At 38.0% G+C, this 19,928-nt stretch overlaps 1 protein-coding gene and 1 long non-coding RNA gene across 2 annotated transcripts; both read right to left on the bottom strand.

Annotated features, from left to right (window-relative positions):
• Positions 1-668: 668 nt before the first annotated feature.
• Positions 669-11,481, bottom strand: Tnfsf18 (TNF superfamily member 18). The gene is made up of 3 exons (XM_021656472.2): positions 11,307-11,481; positions 6,095-6,128; positions 669-3,349 (listed from the first exon to the last, which is right to left on the bottom strand). The coding sequence occupies exons 1-3, from the start codon at positions 11,439-11,441 to the stop codon at positions 2,985-2,987; spliced, it is 534 nt and encodes a 177-aa protein (XP_021512147.1). The 5' UTR covers positions 11,442-11,481; the 3' UTR covers positions 669-2,984.
• Positions 11,482-13,504: 2,023 nt separating this feature from the next.
• LOC132646494 (uncharacterized) lies at positions 13,505-17,145 on the bottom strand. The gene is made up of 3 exons (XR_009584790.1): positions 17,048-17,145; positions 16,172-16,263; positions 13,505-13,611 (listed from the first exon to the last, which is right to left on the bottom strand). It is a non-coding gene; the product is annotated as an uncharacterized LOC132646494 (long non-coding RNA).
• Positions 17,146-19,928: the final 2,783 nt, after the last annotated feature.

The following is a 19,928-nucleotide window of genomic DNA, read 5'->3' as shown; positions in this document are numbered from 1 at the left end:
GTGGGACTCACAAGAGAGTTATAGTCAGTGAGGTTGTAAGTTAATACTAGACTATACCTGCATTCTTTCAGATCAAGCAATGTCTGTTTCTACTTGAGAAGAATCCTCAGACTGCTGATCTATCTGTTATATTTGTGCTTTGCCTATCTAATAAACAAAAATGACTCCCCTCAGTGAAACTGTCTGATTGGGAAATAAAAAAAAAATCATCTCTAAGGTATAAATTTTGCCTGAGAAATTTGCTTTGTTAGAAGAGTGCCCGAGGTGGCATCATGTCTCAGCTAACTGCTGTCTACAGAAGCAGATGCTCATCTGCAGCACTGTAATACTTGTTACAGCTTGGATGAGGGAAAGTGGAAGGAAGACAAAAAGATATTAGTGTGAGCTTTGTCTTAGATGGGTGAGTCTGGGCAGGGAGGAGTAGTTGAAAAAGGGTAGAAGTCAGACGGTGGAACTGCCTGACTCATCAGCAATGGAGGTGTCTGCAGCCAACACAAACTCCACCCAGCTCTCACTTTTGCAAGTTGTAACACTTGCCAAGATGTGTCTGTGTGGGCAAGAATTTCTCTGATGTAATTTTGTGCTCTTTAAATCACTAATTTGACTATAACCAAAAGAAAAATCAATTGCAGAACAGTTATAAATATATATTTTATTGTAGATTTAAAATACAGAAAGGGAACTGTGTATATATTGACAACAAAAGCTGAAATGATAACATTGGGAGAAATTCAGATGCTATATGTTGGGAGCTTTCCCTCTGTCAGAAGTACAGAAAACTCTATTGGTCAAAGAAAAAAAATAAAAGCCTTACAATTATGTTGGCTGTTGGCTGTTAGTGTGGCAATATCATTTTGTCTTTTTCTCTGCCTTGATTGTCCCAAGAATGAGGCAATGACAGAATAGCATCATTAAGTTTCACAGAAAAAGCTCCATGGATAACAATCATGCCTGCTACGAAGTATAAGAACTTGAGTTTAGATCCCCAAACTCCATGTAATAGTCAGCCATAGTGGCACACATCTGTAACACAAGAACTGTGGGTGGTAAGGTAAAGCAGCCATAGGTAGATCACTAGAACCAAATGGTGGACCAGCCAAGCCAAATAGATGAGTTCTAGGTTCAGTGAAAGACCATGCTTAAAAGATTAAGGTAAAGAACAATTAAGGAAGACACTCAGTGTACCACCCACAAGCAAATGCATACATGCACAGGTTTTCCCACAACATATACATACATCTACCTACACAATCACATACAACATACAAACACCACACACACACACACACACAGAAAACTTTTACAAAGAGTGGTGTCCTAATGAACCAGTTTTCCAAAAGAAATGCTCTGGTTTGTAATTAACATCCATGGTATAAAATTTCCCAGACTGTCCAATTACTAAAAATTAAACAATCAGTTCTTATAAAGTAGTGTTAGCCCATGCCAGCACAGTGCTACTTACAACACAACAGATATCAACACTAACAGGATTCTATAAATACATATGATATAATTTTAATTTCCTGAGAAGATATACAAACAGAAGAGTCTTTGTACCCTATAGCAATTCAGCAACTACTAATAAAAAGAAATAAGAAGAAATAGCTTAGCCCATAGAAGAATTTTTGTTACATACAATAAAAATATTTTTAAATTAACTTTATATAAAATAATATAGCTTTTCACAAATGCCCATAAATATTGTAAATCGGTTGAAAATATGTTTCAACAAGAACTTGAAATCTGGCTAAATGTAACAGAGTCCAAATTTTGAACACGGATATTCTCTCTTACTTTGAGTAGTTAGCATGCTTGAGTGAGATGAGCTGTTCCAACAAGATTCTGGCTTTTCTTGCTCGGGCCCGAGCAAGAAAAGGAAAATGGCTGCTGGTACAGAAGGACTTTCATGCAGCTTCATTCTGGCCACGTTAGGGTAAAGCTGATGCGTCCATTTAAAGTTGAATTTATTCCATTTTAGAGATGTGTAATGAGATAATAGAGCTACCAGTTTCAAAGCAGAGGGCATATGAACTGCAAAATGAAAACCCCACTCACGTAATTCATTGTGAGTTCTGAGTTGAAGTAAGAGTTTCGTTATCCATCTATCCGTGTTCTCACTGTTCATTTTTTTTCCAAAAATATCTGTCCCATTAATATCATAGAGTTGTTGTTATAGAAAAACTGATCTATATGCCAATTAGGGAACACCAAGTAAAAATGTGCAATCATTACATTATACAGCCAGAGAAGTACCAATTTCTGGGGTTAAATCTAATGACTACTAGTGCAAATTCTCATTTTACTATTTTCAGTGTTTATACATACATACATACAAAAACAGCAAAGGCTTGGGTGAAAGTTCAAAACGAACCTGTGTCCTGAGAATGATGAAATCAAGAAAAACCCCAGAGAAATTTCATTTCATGCCATATGTACCTCGGTCCCCATAGGTTTCATAGTGTTCTCTGTCTTTTAAAAATACATCTAAAGAAGAGTGTTGTTGGCATATCTTGGCCACCCTACCAGTCTGACAACTTTTCATTAGGAGGCTCTCAGAAGGTGAGGGTATGAAAAGATCAAGCTAAAACAGCTCAAGGAAATGATGATGGAAAAAGAGGCCAAGCTATTACCCTACACCCTTTTAACAAACCAAGTAAGACTCCCATGGAAATAGGACCTCATTTTCCACCCAGGGATTCAAGGGTTAGACATTTTTTGGAAGGGTTTCTGTCCTCTGAGGCCCATACTCATTTCATCATGGATTATGCAAGTATATTTGCAGACCCAACATTAAAGATTTGGCCCCATCGCTGAGTCTTTTTCAGACAGATAGGAGGGTTAAAGTCTTACATGTCAAAGGGTTCTGTTTGTGTTGATTTGTAAGCCCTTACAAACTGTGTGCATTTCTAACAATCAGCCCCCTCCAACCCACCCCCCAGCATCTCTAGATACACTGAAGAAGATGAGGAGACCAAACTAAGATTCTAAGAGGTGAAGGATAGATCTGGCATTAAACTGATCCCCCAGTATGTTTTCTTTTTCTCAACATGGTCGTTACTGTTGAACTTCAAATATAAGGTATCTCCAGCTTTGAGTTCATGAACCCCTGCTAGTGTTAAGATTTGAAAGTCATCGTTTTCACCTTCTGCAGTTTGTAAAACAATATCTTTTTGTTTAACAATCTGTGCTATAAAGGGCGCACGGTTTTGTATGTATTCTTCAGCAACAGGAGTCACTTGGCCGTAGATTAAATACATGCCACTGTGAAGTATCTTCAGCATCCCATCAGATGTCATATTTACACAAAAAGGTTTACGAGATGTCATATGCCATTTTGGGGGCAATAGATCTACAAGAAATTGAAAAGAGAGAGAAAAAAAATGAAATCATGTTTATATTATTATTTTATCTTCTACCTGGTTGTAGTATATTCTTTATTTCCTACAGGTAGATTCTTTTCCTAGTCTATTTTAGTTTTCTTAGACTGTACTTTCAATATCTTGCGAGAACCAACCATCTCTGTTTTAGAGAAATTGCAGATCACAATGAATCTGTACTTCTCAGATATTATGAATAAAGAAGGGAGGAGGGAGAAAGGAATCACACAACAAGACTAGAAAAAAAAAGACTACTCAGAATCCATACATCCCCATATTTTTCTTCTGTGAATACTATTTACTCTATGGTGATTTACCAATGACATGTTCCCTAATCAATCTACACTCAACATTGCTCTCCTGTGACTCCCTTGCTCTATCCTGTTATAATTTTCCTCACTGATGGTGTTAGCAAGAAGCATACTATAAATTAATTTGGCCATTTTTCTATTGTCTTACATCCACTTGAATAAGACATCTTTGATAATAAGTATTCTCCATTTGTCCAATTACTGTATTCCTATCTCTTAAATAAGTTCCTAGAACTGTGTGTGCTCAACAAACTTTTCCTGCCCAGTCTGGGCTCAAATTGCTGTGTTTGAGTGATCCTCCCACCTCAGCATCTTAGGTAAAGATCTCTTAACTAATTGACAGGTCTGTCTGTGTTTCTGAATTTGATGCTTTGTGTCTAAAATATGGTCCTTCATACCACTTTCAACTTCACATATCATTATCTAGCTTACTTCCAAATACCTACTGATACATTGATAACTTTAAATTTATTTAATTAAATATAACTGTCTTTGGGAAGATGGGAGGTGGGTAATGTGTCCAAATGTAGTCATTTCCCTTCCTATGCACTGCACTTAAATGTTTCCCTAATGCTAGCAGTTTAGTATAACTATGTAGCTTCAGTGCCCCAGGAGGTGCTTTTACTGATTCAAAGTTCTTCTCTGACCTTTTCTGTTATTCCTCATAATTTTAGTTACATAGGACAAAGCCTAGTATAGGTAACACTGACTTAGATGCTTGTTTATATATAATAAGTAGTATAAGACTCAGAGATAGATACTGGAGCACTGATCAGTAACGTGAAAACAAAGCCCTGCTGCACCTCCATGAGCTCTGCATGTCTCCTCACTCGCATGCAGTAGGCAGGTCTCCTACTGAAACAAGTTTAATGATTTTTTTTTTCCTATTTAACTCAGTTATGGGACTTTTTAAAAATTACCTTAGCATCATTTTTTTTAAAGCACATCAAGAAGAAATTTCAAACATATTATATGTTCTATTCTTTTCACTAGCAAAACAAAAGACAAAGCCAGGGACATATGCCGAAAAGGTTCTAACCTCTGAGAGCCAAGGTATCTTGAAAAACTGGAGCAAAACATAGAAGAGTGAAAAACTGAATTATAGAAATTGTCTACTCTTAAATGAACATGTGTGTGTTTGGCCGTAAAAGCATTTTGAAAATGTATACACTTGATGTTTTTGCACACGCTCTAAGAAATATCCTGAGACTTGATGTGCTGGTTGGCATTACTTGTGAACTTGGCACAGCGGAGAATTGTCTGGGAAGAGAGCCTAAGTGAGAACTGTCTGTGTTGAATGGGTCTTACAGAGGATTGTCTTAATCAAGTTGATAGATGTGAAGCCTGTCTCTGACATGAACTGATTGGCCTGCTCTTTGATCACCTCCCCCTCAGGGAGGGAGGGGTGCAGCCTTACCAGGTCACAGAGGAAGACAATGCAGCCAGTCCTGATAAGACCTGATAGGCTAGGGTCAGATGGAAAAGGAGGAAGACCTCCCTTATCAGTGGACTTGGGGAGGGGCAAGGGTGGAGCAGAGGGAGGAAGGGAGGGATTTGGAGGGAAAGAGGGAAGTAGCTACAGGTGGGATACAAAGTGAATAAACTGTAATTAATAAAAATTAAAATAAAATATAAAAAATATCCATCCTACTATGGTTGGTTTCATTCCCTGGGCAAGATATCCTAAACTATGAAAAGTAGAGAAGTGGAACTTAGCATTAGAAAGCAAGCAAGCAAACAAGTATCTGTTTCATTTCTCTCTGCTCTTGACTGTGGATGTGAATAGATGCTTGTCCAGCTCCGGCTGCTCTGATTTTGTCACAATGACAAACCATCATTTGCACTTGTGAGATAAAATAAATCCTTTTTCTCCCCAGTTGCTTTTTGTCAGGCTGTCTTCTTAAATGAAATGAAATGAAATGAAACCTAAAACAGTCAGCAGCACTGTTTTTCATGTTTTCTGAGCAAGTATCAGATGACTATAAAGAAAAGTGACTCAGAAGCAAAGAGGAAGTGCTTGTTCCTCTAACTCTCCACTCCTCCTCTGTGAGCTTACTAACAGCAGTCATGGCTCCTAGACACTCTACTAGACATTATAACAAGGACTTTGAGAAAAGGTTGTAGGAATCTGAAAAGCATCCTTAATAAACCACCACTAAAGGCTGATTGCTGTATGCACAGCCACAAGTTGTTTTAGTGGGATGTTTAAGTTTGCCAAGAGGGTCACCACATGTGGGCTTGTCAGTCTGGCTCTGCTCTGGAAGCAATACAGGATGAATGATTATAATAAACAATAATTGAACAAAGGCGAAAAGATGTACAGTCTTCTTCAGGGCATCAGCAGCTGCCTTCTTGCATCAGAAACTAAGGAAAATGAAAATAAACTATGAAAGATGGGTTACTCACCAAACTTAACCATGCAGGGATCCTTGGCAGTTAGCTGTAGAAGGAAAAGAAGAACCGGTCAGAATGATGGCAGAGCTTAAAGTTTCTAAAGCAAACTACTTTCCAAAGCCAACATAAACAAACAAATAAACAAACAAACAAACACAATACCACCAAAAAAACCACACCTGCCCTTACTTCTTATTTCTTTGCTTCCCTCTATGGATGACTGGCATGGTCCTTTACACGTGACATACAGTTGATTTGACATTAGAGTTTAGGAAAAATAGGAAGAAGCAAGCGAGATAGAGATGTGAGGATAGAGGTTTTATCTGTCAGCGGAGTTTTTTTTTTTTATCTATAAAGCAGAGTTTAGCTGTATAAGGAGACAGAGAAAAGCTTGAATAGAGTGATGGGCAGTATTAACTTAATTTTTTAAATGGTATCAGTGGATAATAGATTTGATAATGAGAAGAAAGCTAGCAGATTTCTTTTTGGGTCTTTCATCCAGGACTTTGGTGTCTCATTCTGTTCATTTAACTGACTCACAAGGGAAGTACTGGGGCTATGTTCGTCCTCTCTCATTTACTGCAAACAGCAGTCTCTATAGCCCTTTAGTTTCCCCAGATTATCTGTTGCACATGGGAAGAAAGCAATGGAACTCCTACTTATATTTCTCTTTACTTAAAATGGCAATAAACTGGCTCTAGAGGTATTTAATATTTAGAAGATCACATGCCATAGGTAATACCTAAGATGCCCTCAGAATCAGATACAGTCATTTCAAATGTCTGCACAACTTACACGCTGAAAAATGACATTAGTTATGGCTAATTCACAAATACAAATACTTAAATGCTGCTAAATGCTTGAGGGGAAAATAAGGCATAACCACCAAAGGTTTTGGTACTCAAACTTTGTTGATTTCCTTGAAGCAAAGTGCCCAAAAAAACTTAAAAAAAAAAACAAAACAAAACAATCAAAACAAAAGGAGACTGCTATATGTTCCTTTTAAAGGATTTGTCCAGGCTTCTCACAAATTTCTTTCTATTGTGCTAGAAAGAAACTAAACAGAAGGAAAGACTAAATCAGTTAAGCATGAATTGGAGTGTTGTAAACAGGACCTCACAGTGCCTCTGACCAAGGTGCTGGAGGAAGGGAAAGGATCTGTTGGTCTGAAATAGTGATGCATGTCTGTCATAGTAGCACTCAGGAGGCTGGAACAGGAAAGCTGTGGGTTTTAGCTCAAGCTAGGCTACGTTTAAAAGGAAGCAAGAAATAACTAGCATTCCTGACGTGAATGCTAGCGTGAGACAATGGTAAGAAGCAAAGATGACTCTCAAGATTTGGGACTGCAGTTACTGGAAAAATAAAGTTAATTGCCAAAATGGGCAAAACTAAGAGAAATAAATTAAGAAGAGAATGATCATGAGTTTTGAACATGTTCATTTGTGATGCTTATTAGATATCAAGTAGGCAGCTAAACATGTGATGACCAGACTCCTCGTTGCTTTCAGACATGACATTATATGTGAACATCAAGTCCAAAAAGATAATTTTCAATTGTTATAGTCAAAGGCAGAAATGAAGATCAATTTAAATATAAACTTCAAATTGCTGTATTATAAAATGTTAAACTAAAATTAAGAAAATTAAAAGGCACTGGATTTCCTGAAATTGGTTTTACTCTTGCAATTATTTCATCTGCATTTTGGTTTTTCTTAGAAGAGATGCCCAAATTCAATTCAGAACAATGACTAATAGGCTTACAGAGAGACTCCCAGAACTCAAAGTTCCTGATCTATTAATCAGGGCATAATAGCAGAGTTAACTGAGCCTATTGTTTGACTTAACTGTGTTGACCCTTGGGAAGGGCTTCTTTAGACATCCTATCTGAATCTGCTCAGTAAATATCAGCTGTTTTGGTAATGATTCTGGTTATAAAAAAGAAGTAAACAAGCAATTTAAGTACCGATATTCCCAACATTATACTAGCACTGTAAGCAAGAGAGACAAATTTGCTGTGTAATTGTTGCCTCTCAAGAAGTTTGTAATCTAACTAGAATGACATAATCACGCATATAAAGCAATTAAGTAGGCATCTAAATATAAATGTCATGGATTTTGTTCCAGCTATTCCCATGTGTAAAGAGTACACAGAAAATCTCTATCTACAGACAAATGAGCTGTCAGAGACAAACATGAAGAAAGAGTATTGCAAGTTCCTTTAATATCTATTTGGAGTTAGAAAACACAACTTAGTTCATCTTTTAAGTATTCTCATAAGTAAAACTCTAATTGGAAATTCATCAGTTTGGTTGAGAGGTGTGGTCTTTTACTGAGGAAGGGATAAGGTTAGACAAGCAATACACCTTTTAAATGACCTTGTTTGTTTTCATTATAACCTTATATCCAACCATATTATGAATAGTAATCCTTGCCACCTCTCTAGAGCCTACCATGAGTCAGGCACAGGACTGCCTCATTATTCCTTGAGGCATCTCTGTAAGAACCAGCATGTTCCTTCTGCAGATGAGGAAATGAGGACATAGTGATGAAGCAACCAGCCTAAGGTCATATGGCTGATAAGAGGCGAGGCTGGGATCCAAAAAACCAGACTGTCTTATTCAAAACTCTCACTCACCCCCACCACTCACTGGGGCAGTTTCTATTTATAATTCTGGTGATGTTACAAAAAGGTACACACAAGGCTTTCTGTTTACTTTAGTTTTGCTTGCTTTTATTTATAAGATCAGTTACCTTCTAACCTCACTTTGGTTTAAGCCTAGATTTACTTGGTTTGTCTCAAAATGACAAAAAAAAAAAAGACTTTAGACTAACCCTAACTATCTCTGTTAAAACAAACAAACAAACAAACAAACAAACCAAACACTCTGTCTGTTTGCAAGCTGAGTTGTACAAATGCCATTTTCCCTTCTGGAATAACATCCTTCATTTCACTGAAGAAAGGGACTTTCCTGCATATTTGGATCCTTCAGAGAGAACTTCTGTGAACTACTCTCATGGAGGGGTTGGCCAAACTCCTTGAGCTCTGAGCCTATTCTATTAACTAGATGTCTTCTAGAAGAGAAGGAGAAAAAAGTTCTCCAAGGAAAGTTTCTGCTGATAAGAAAGGAGCCAAGGTTCCCATTTTACTTTTAACTGTAAGAGACTTTTTTTTTTTTAATGGGAATGTGCAAGAAAAACTGGAGTGGAGAAAAAAAAAAGAAAATCTTCTAAGCTCCTAAGTGTGAGAACGGTGAAAGTGACCCCCTCATAATGACCTGCCACCTGCTAGCCACTCAGCTCTCTCTGCTCAAGACATTCCTTTGTAGCTAGCTAATAAAGAAAGTGTAATTCTGAAGCTAATGCTGAAGGCCAGTGGCTTTTCCATAGCAATCAGGCTGCCAAGCATCATGTCAGGAAAACCTTTTTACTTCCCTAAGTTTGTGGTGAACTCTTAGTTACTTTTTAGGAAGGGAACCCTTCATAGAAAGGGGTGTGTTCCTTTGAGGGATAACCTGGAATCAATGTTCAAAAACTATGAATTAGCAAGGTTTGATTGTGGGAAGAGGTGTCACTCAGAAAGGCATTCCCTCCCCTGACCATTTCATGCAGTAGTCAATGGCATGCCTAGACTCTTCACGGGAGGTGTGCAGGAGGGAAAAGCATTTCCAACATGAAATTAATGCCATTCTCTCCCTTCCTCCTTTAAACACTTGAGAATGCTGATAGTCCCTTTCCTTCTGCTCAACATCTACTGCTTTAGAAAGTTCATGTCTTGGTTCATTCTTTGGAAGGGCGAGGCTGGGGATGGGAACTTCCTCTGCCTCTCATCCATTTACACAGTTACAAACTGCAGAATAGGCTCCTACCTAAACCTTTAGCCAATACCATTAACTGACCTCGAATCAACAGTACACAACTTCCTCCTGCATCTTTTCTATCTTGCCAATGTAGAACCACACCTTAAAAACCATCACTGGTTGGTCTCCTTAGAAAAATGTTTCTGTGCTCACACCACAATTCTTTCTTACACAGATGTCACAGGTATTCATCATTTTGCTCTTCCCGAGGCTTAGGGTCTTTAATGTACCCAGAAATAAGATAGCTCTTGAATTATATAAACTCTTATTTAATTTCTCTATGGTCAATTCCTTTTTTGTTTTGTTTTAATTTTTTGTTTTTCGAAACAGGGTTTCTGTACAGCCCTGCATGTCCTGGAATAGAAAACGCTTCAGAAAGACCCTAACTGATATACATTCCCAGTGTATGTCCCATCTAGACCCACAATTTAGATTAGAGTTCAATGGGAAAGTCCTGATAACTGTCACATTCCCAGTGTAGGTCCTATCTAGACCCACAATTTAGATTGCAACTCAATGGGAAATTCCCAATAGCCTTCAGGGGCTTCCCAAACAGACATGTGCTCCTTCTTCCTCCATGAAGCTTTCCATGGTCACCCCCAGCCCAAAGTCATTGTCCTCACTTTAGAACTCTTAAACTAGAACTACATGCCCTATCCTACTCTCAGGTAAATTGTTAAGCAATGTAATTATGGCTAGAAGGGCACTAAATAAACATATCCATTTCCCTGTCACCATGCTGCAGATCTAAAAACTACAATCAGAACAACCACACAACTTTCTCAAGCTTGTGCAGCATGGGGAGACTAACCTAGAACTGGATTCCAGGTTTTCTTTTTTCAAGTTCAGTACCATTTCCTCTTCAACATGCACTTGCTTCCTGTCACTTTATTCTGTTTCCCATTATCTTTTTGTGTCTCTTCCTCCAATGAGACCACAGCTTGTCTGCAATGACCTGAAGACAAGCACCATGTTTCAGGTCTCTCTCTCTCTCTCTCTCTTTATTTTATTTTTTTTATTTTTTTATTTTTTATTTTTTGTCTATTGAGAAAATACAAGTGGAGTCCTAGGAAGACAAAAAGAGCCTCCACAGACACCTGTTAAAGGCTCGGTTTAAACATGAATCCTATCTAGTTCAAGCCTACAGTGAACATTTAGTGTTTTCTTGGTGCCTTCTGTCTCAAAACATCCAGATGAGTTTCAAGAACCATGTCATTACAAGACTTGAATTGTTTACACTGCTTGTACTCTCAGACCGCTTCCTTCCCACTACCTCTAGCAATACTGAGTGGCAACGATAACAATCAGACCAACAAATAACCTTTACATAATGTAATTAGCAACTGCAGGCTCTACTACCACCTTACCTTGAGTGAAGTAAAGATCAGCGCACCAGTGGTATAGAACAGCACCAGCACCAGGGCAGCTGTGCACAAGAGCCATGGCTTCTTGAATCTCTGTGCCCCTTGAGGACTTGACTGTCTGAAAGTAATATCCTCCATGAGGCTAGAACTCTTTCTCTGGAGGGATGAGAGCTGTGGAAAGCAGATATGCACAAGTGATGGATGAACGATGCAATGTCATGTTTTATAGTAATTAGCCCGTGGGTGTAAGAGGTGGAGTTTTCCTTTGGAACACTGCTGAGCACTGACAGTCATCATGGCACTGGGCCAACATACAAAAGGAATGAGAAGGCTTAGAGCCAACAGAAACACGGGAGGGGGAAAAAAGCCACTGTGAGGGAAGTTCAGAAGGGAAAAGTCTTTCCTAAACCAAGAGGAAGTCCTGTGTGCATGCGTGGCCAGCCTTGGCTGCTGTAAGACACCCTGTGCATTCCAAGTCAATTCCAACTACGAAAAATTCTTGTAAGAATGCATAAAATTGTAAAAGTTTTGTCATACTGCAGATACAATGACTGGGTAAGACAGAGAGTTAGGGAGCTGAAGAAGTAAGGATGCATAGTTTAAACAACATAGTTCTCATGAAGTCATCACATTGTACACTTTACATTTGTGTCATTTTATAGACACATCATTTTTATTCATCAGTTACACCTTGGTAGACGTTTTGAAACATCAAATCAAAGCTATAATCACAAAAAAATAATTTCAATTACAGAATGCATTTATTCTGATTTTTTTTTAAAAAAAAAAACTGCAACTGAGATCTGGAGAGATGGTTTAGCCATTAGCAGCATTTGTTACTTTTCAGTTCAATTTCCAGCAGTGATGTGGTGTCTAACAACCATCTATTACTCCAGTTCTAGGGGACCCAACCCCCTCTTCTGACCTTCCAGGGTACCAGATACACATATGATATGTGTACATATATGTGGACAAAACATTCATACACACAAAACAAATATAAAAATTGGGGGGGAAAGCCTGAAAATATGCTGCTAGAACTAAGCAAATGTTGATAAATAAAATAATAGTCAATTTTCTCACACTTTCACCGTGTTGAAACTAAATTCCAACTCTGCTATCAAATAGAAATAAAGTTATTACTTGAAAGGTTATCTCTTCTACCTTGTCCCCAACCTCAGTTTATACTTTGTCCTTCACCCACAGCCATATTTTTTTCCTTCTGACATAACAATACAAATTAAACACAAAAATAAAGAAGTCCTTTGCTCTCTGTACACAAGCGTCCTCATCTGTTAAAGCAAAAGTATTACCTGACTTACAGAATGCCAGCATCGTTTGCAAGAAACCTCATGGGCTTTTAATCTAGACACACCTGAGAGAGAACACTGCTGGCTGCAGCTCAGCCCTAAGTTGTTGTATGGCATGTTGGTGGATTTCTCTGAGCCTGTTTTTATACTTCATAATAGATTTTGCAAAAATAAAATAAATGTACAAAGTTTAGCTTACAAAAGACATTCCGTAATGGTTGTTATAGCTTATATCTGCCCTCTTGAGAAGTGTGGAGATTAACTCAATTATGTAATCCTAGAAAAGAATAATATTCCTTATTATTTTTTCATTGAAAATAGTTCAACCAAAGTTAATTTAAATGAAAGTTTTTTTTTTAATTTAAAAGAAAAGAAAAGTTTTTTGTTTTGTTTTTTTTTAAGTGGGGAAGGAAAACAGATTTAACATCCTCATCTATGAAAAAGGAAGCTAAGGTTAGTGGAGGCTGGGGCTTCCTGAAATCACCAGTGGCTGATGAAGTGGAAACCATAGACCAGAGACCAGAGCATTTTGTAACAAAACCAAATCTGTCTTAGTCTCACACTATTTTGGGCAGTATTTCCTACTGAGTTATCAGAATTTCAGCTTGACCCTATTGTATATTGGCAATAAACTACTCTTGAGTCAAATGATTGCATAAAGAGTAATTCTTAAGCACAACAGGTATTTTTATGACTTTGGACTAGATAATACCACACAGGGGTGAATGGACTCTTGAGGAAGACCACTCTGATCCTATAACTCTTGCCCTTGTGCTACAGAGAGAACTTAAATTCCACCATTGAGAAGCAGAGTTCTTTCTGTCTTGCTCATCCCATCTGCTCCTTCTTGTCTCCTGTCCAAATGTTAGATGGAACTTCTGCTTACTCACTCAGAAGAGATGCAATTCTCGTGAGAAACTAGTCCAAGTGAAAATCCACGTCCACCTTCAGATAAGGTTGGGCTTCAGCGTATTCTTATTTTAGCTTTATGACAGTATCTAAAGAAAATTAACACAGTTATCTTATGAAGAATGTACATGCCAGGGCTTCTTTCCGTTAAACAAGACCCAGAAATGATGAAACTTCAAGTCAGCACAGGAGACAGTAGGGAAGAATTTTGGCATTCTCAAGTTTTGAGTCATAACTGATGCCTTGTTATCATTACTTTGTGGCATCTCAGGATTCGACAGAGGCAAGTGCACACCAAACTCAACATTTACCTTAATTTAAGGACTCTTTGGCTTAGACGGTTGTAAATGAAATTTTTAAAAATCTTAAATCCAACTAGCAAATCTATTTTTTTCTTTTATTTTTGAGACTATAATATAATGTATATCCCTTTCCTTTTATCCTTTCAAACCTTCCTACATACCCTTTCTTGCATGGAGATTTTGAAGAATGTTTAAACCATGGTCACCAAAGAATTTACCACTCAACCACATTAAAATCATACACACAGGGATATCTGTGCCCATATGAATGTTGCATATAAGACAGTAGAAGTAGAAATTAAAATATCTTGGTAAGTGAAGTAATTAAAAAGGCAGGTTAGAATGGCAGAAGAAAGGAAAACACTTTTTTCCCCTGAAGGAATAATAAAATGTAAGGTATATGTTAAGAGGTGTGGACAGCTGTAAATGTTAGAAATTAAAAGAAAATGTTCAGAAAAAAAGTACAAAAATTTCTTACATGTTTTTTCAGATTTAGCTATACATCTATCCTCTGGTTCTTCCTTTCGTTCCACTCGCTCTTCCATGATGTTCCCTGAGTCTTTCAGGAGAGTAATGTAGCTGTCCCATTTAGGCCTCTACCATCAGTTACTCTTGGCCTTTTGGCCAGTTGTGGGTTCCTGCATTAACTGCTGTCTGCTACAGTAAGAAGCTTTTCCAATGTATGTTGTACATGGCACTAATCTATTAGCATTAACATGAGTATTTAAAAGGTGGTTAGACAATACGATTCTTTAGCAAAATGATAGTATCAGGTACTCTGTTGGGCCTATGACTTTCCCTGCCACAGACTCTTGACCAAATTACAGAACCAATGCGTAAGTTCTCACATCAAATCTAGTAAGAAAGTGGTTGGTTTCCGTGATAGCACTCATACCTCTGTTGCACTAGGGAGGAAGATCTTCCCCAGCAAGCCATTCTACTGCAGAATCCATAGCTGATATCTCTCCCTCTCTCTCTCTCTCTCTCTCTCTCTCTCTCTCTCTCTCTCTGTGTGTGTGTGTGTGTGTGTGTGTGTGTGTGTGTGTGTTTTGTTTTTTTTGACACAGAGTTTCTCCTATAGCCATGGCTGTCCTGGAAATCACTCTGTAGACCAGGTTAGCCTCAAACTCACAGAGAGCCACCTGCCTCTGCCTCCTGAGTGCTGGGCCTCAAGGTGTACACCACCCCTGCCCGGCTGTTTTAATCTCTTAATTTGGAGAGTTATTTTTATGCTTCACATTGCTTTTCTTGGCTTTTTCTTTTCAGGTGAACTTTTTTAGAGTTCTTGCCAAAAATTTTTGCTGTTTGTATATGTTGTATTAGCCCAAGTATAGTTATTAAGTAGCATGTCCATTGTCCAATTTCTGTAAAAGTCTTTTTTTTTTTTTAAGTTTTCTACCATTCTTTTTGTTTTCGTTTTTTGAGAAAGGATTTCTCTGTGTAGTCCTGGTTGACCTGGACTTTGTAGGCCAGGCTGGCCTCAAACAGTGATCCACCTGCCTCTGCCTCCCAAGTGCTGAGATTTCAGGAATGCACCACCACGCCCTGCTAAGTCTTTATTTCTTTAACATCTGCTTTACTATTAATCTTTTAGAATGACTATGTGAGTTTTCAAGTTCTTGACTCTGTGCTCTGAGGCCTGAATCTATTATGTCATTCATCATATATATCCTCCTATCTGTGGGAAAAGCACTTTCTAATCATCATTTGATGGGAAATAAAGCTTCCTTCTCATAATTTGTACTTAGAACAGATCTTCTCATTTTTCAATATGATATGACACCAGCTACTTGAAACCATCAAACACTACCTTCAATACTGTAATAAATCTCCATTACTATTACACGTATTTTGCTAAAAGCTAAAATCTGAGATTTTAGCAAATGCAAAAAAATTGTGTATTTTATCTGCCAACCTAGTTGAAGTAAAAAGTTTTTAAAATTTCTGAAACACATTATTTTACCCCACTGTCCTGGAGAGGAGTTCGGGGAAATTTCTCTTTACCTAATAGTTCTCTTTCCACCTGAGGAAAGTCTTAAAAGTTCACACCACAAATGATGGCATCACAAGTATCGTGTGGTGGCCGCAGCAGGTTCTCTTACTGTGCTCCACCCGGAGTTGCATTTCTATAAAAATGTGTGAGACATTTTCTCACCTGTTAGCCACTAACATTATTGCTTACATTACAATAAACATATTGCAATTCATGGTCAGACTTTTTTTTTTTTTTTTGGTGTTGAACTAGATAGTTAAATTAATGAGAAAGACTCGGGTACTTCTCTATGCAATGATTCCTCCATACAACAAAATATGTTGTTGTCGTTTAGGTATATGTTAGGAATACTACCTTGTCTGTACGAACACAATCGTAGACACTTCAGTGCTAACAGACAAAGGCCAGTCTCTACAGATTTCATGCCGGTTTCTTCTTTTTGGCAACTGGGGAAAGAAGCACACATATGAGATCAACTCAGCTGTCCAGCTGCGCTCAGTACTCAATGTCTAATGAGGTGTTTTATAAAAGAGTGAATGACTGAAGCAAAGTCACTAGGAAGCTTAGCCAGTCAGCTACTGTTTATACTAATGAATTTGCTGAGTACTACACTTAACTACGTAGAGTATAATTCATAAATGTATTTAACACGTGCGCATGTGTATCCAAGTAGACCACTACAATAATTGTAAGCATTTTACTTGGAGATAGAGAAGAGAAGAGGAATAAGCTAAGATTCTCTAAATTTAAGTTATCATTGTTTAGTCATCACTGAGTCTTCTATATGTAAGCTTCCCAAACTTGAATTTAAGATGTAAGTCCATAATAATAAATTTCTCTCTTACATAATTTCCTTGAAGTTACCAAGTAATTCAATTTCAAGTTGAAATTTCAATTTCAAGTTGGCCAATCAGAGTTCAAGCCAATGTGCGATTAGCTATGCATACAGTAGCATGTTCCTCTTTGAAGAGGGAACTTCAGGCCTCTATGCAGTGGAAAAAACACTGAATCACAGGCACGGCTGTGGAATGCAGCTTTAGTTTGAAATGGAGCCAGCTGAAGGCAGCAGGCAGTTTCCATTTACTGAGGAAAGAGCAAACACCCCTGAAGAGTTACATGAGAAAGTTACGAAACGATGAGATCCAAATTATTTCAAGTCGTCTTTGCCAAGCAAGCCTAAGGGGAATCTCCTTGGCTAAAGGTGGAGTCATTGCCCCTCCCAACACGTACCTCACCTCCTACATCCTCAGAAGCGCCGGTCCCTTGTCCCATGAAAGCTCCATTCAGTTCTTCCTCCTGTGAATTCCTGAACCGTGACAGGATCCAGCCTCTCAGGTTGCAGCACCACTACGTAGTGATTTCTAGTGTCACTTGGAAAAAAAAAAAAAAAAGGAAGACTGAAAATGACAAATTAGTAATAGGAAATGAAAATGTTGTATTTAAGTATTGTTCTCTTACAGGCACCATATTTAAAATTTAATTCGTAAATTATTTTGGTTTCTTGATATTTTTAACATTATTGCAAAACACATTAGGATGTGTAACAACTAACCCTAAGTCACACAACTGGTAAAAATCAAATATAAGTCCATTTAACTGTAAAATCCATTTTTTCCTCTGTCTTGATCTACAAATGAACATCTGAACTTGGGAAAGTAGTTCTACATTCTTAGCAATGTTAAACATCTTTACGAAGGGCATTTCCTAATATGAGGTGCTGATAATCTCTTCTAAAAGAAAAGTTAATGATTAAATGTAAGTATTAGACAGAAATGATTTTTTGCTGTGTTCAGTCTTGCATTCTTTCACATTTTCCTCTTTAATCTAAAAATGACTTACATTTTCAAATGAAGCCATTTATATCAAGTTTTAAATTACAATGACAATACAAAATGTAATGGGAATAGCAAAATTTCAGCACAGTTTTGTTTTTTTGTTTTTTTTTTTTTGCCATGGTGTTCAATTATTCTTAAAAGAAATAGTATCAACTGACAATGGGGAAACCTTTATTGTTTACTTTGGTAGTATTTCTATAACGTGATATGTTATTAATGTTACTCTTCATGTTAATTTATGGATGAGAATACTAACAATAAAATTTGTGGGCAAACAGAGAGCCAAGGGAAGTAGGAATCTCAAAAAAAAAAAAAATGTAGAACCAAGGAGAAACAGGTGAATGCTCTAATTTCATTTTTAAAAAGAAATGGAATTAAAATGGAAAGGAGACAGGGCAGTAAGAGCATAGAGCTAACAGATGGTCCAGCAACCTTCCAAGTCATGTCTGAATATGCCGAGCACGCAAACACTGCAGTGAGTATTCCATTGAAAGTGATAATACCTCGTCACAGCAGGAACAACAAACGCCACCCACTGAAATCTTCCTCTCAGTTAAGCAGGATTTGATCACCCCAACATAGATACGTAGCCCCACTGACTTGAAGTCAACCAACTTAAAAGACCATTTTGGTGTCAAAGCAGGAATTATGTGTTTCCTATGAGTGGGAAACGTACATGGTTCATCTGGAAGACTGAACAATGGAGTTCTAAAATGCACACACTAAGAGAATGAACAGTGTGCCCTAGTTCCATCTTTTTCCTATCTCAACCCCTGGCTGTCGTTGGAGGTAGTGAGAGCTTCAGGGTTAACACTTTGGTCAGGTAGAGAGGCCAGCCAATGGGTCAAGGCTTTCAGATTCCAAGTCTGATAGTATCTAGTCAAGTGTAACCTTGAATATGAAAAAAGAAATCTCTTTAGATTTTAGCTTCTTTATCTGTAAAAACAAAACAGATAGATGTTACAAACCACAAAGCTATACACGAAGATCAAACATTTCTCATGTTTTTGCTGCCCTTGTAATTGAACTTGCCAGGCTACTCGTCACTTATTTTATTTCTTCTTTCTTGTGGACTCCCTCCCCAATACACACACACGCACACACACACACACACACACATACAAACAGGTTAGTCTGTGATGTCAAATGAACAATAAAGTGGCTGTTGTTTTCTAAGGGTTTATTTATCATCTGTGTTCACTTGTCTGAAGAAACAGGCCAAGCTGAGGGTCCTCTGGAGTGTTGCTATGGGTGCAATGTAGGTGGACAGGACAAGATTCTTAGGGTGCTCTTTTGAACATAAAATGTGAAAGCTGAAAAAGATTTCTTTTTTTAAACATTTTTTTTCTTATTAGTTACATTTTGTTAACTCTGTATCCCAGCTGTATCCCACTCCCTCATTCCCTCCCAATCCCACCCTCCCTCCCTCATCTCCTCCCTGCCCCTTTCCAAGTCCACTAATAAGGGAGGACCTCCTCCCCTTTCATCTGACCCTGTTTTATCAGGTATCTTCAGGACTGGCTGCAAAGTCCTCCTCTGTGGCCTAACAGGACTGCTTCTCCCTTGGGGGGTGGGGAGGTCAAAGAGCCTGCCATTGAGTTCCTGTTAGAAATAGTCCTTGTTCCCCTTACTATGGGAAACCAATTGGTTACTGAGCTATCATGGGCTACATCCGAGCAGAGGTTCTAGGTTATATCCATACATGGTCCTTGGTGGAGTGTCAATCTCAGAAAAGACCCCTGTGCCCAGATATACTTGGTCCTTGTGGAGCTCCTATCCTTTCCACGTCATACTAACTCCCTTTCTTTCATATGATTCCCTGCACTCTGCCCAAGGTTTGGTTATGAGTCTTAGTATCTGCTTTGAAACACTGCTAGGAAGAGTCTTTCAGATGCCTTCTGCGGTAAACTCCTGTCATACGTTCAATGTACATCCCATTTGTCTTTCTAAATGAGGATTGATCATCTTACCCCGTGTCTGCTTTCTTGATTATCTTCTTTAGGTGTATAGATTTCATTATGTTTATCATATCTTATAGGTCTATATAAGTGAGTATATACCATATTTGTCTTTCTCCTACTGGGATACTTCACTCAGAATAATCTTGAAAAAGATTTCTTTAACTTTCTTGTTTTCCTGACAACTGGATTATGGGTACAGAGACTATCTATTTAGGATTCCTAAAGTTCTGCTACTACTCTGTTAAGTAATTAAGTACTTACTTGGAAAGTATTGCAGTCACACCCACTTTATAGTAACACTCTACTAACTGATAT

Source organism: Meriones unguiculatus, chromosome 11 (assembly GCF_030254825.1).
Source record: "Meriones unguiculatus strain TT.TT164.6M chromosome 11, Bangor_MerUng_6.1, whole genome shotgun sequence".
NCBI classification, from domain to species: Eukaryota; Metazoa; Chordata; class Mammalia; order Rodentia; family Muridae; genus Meriones; species Meriones unguiculatus.
This window is presented reverse-complemented; position numbering and strand designations above follow the sequence as displayed.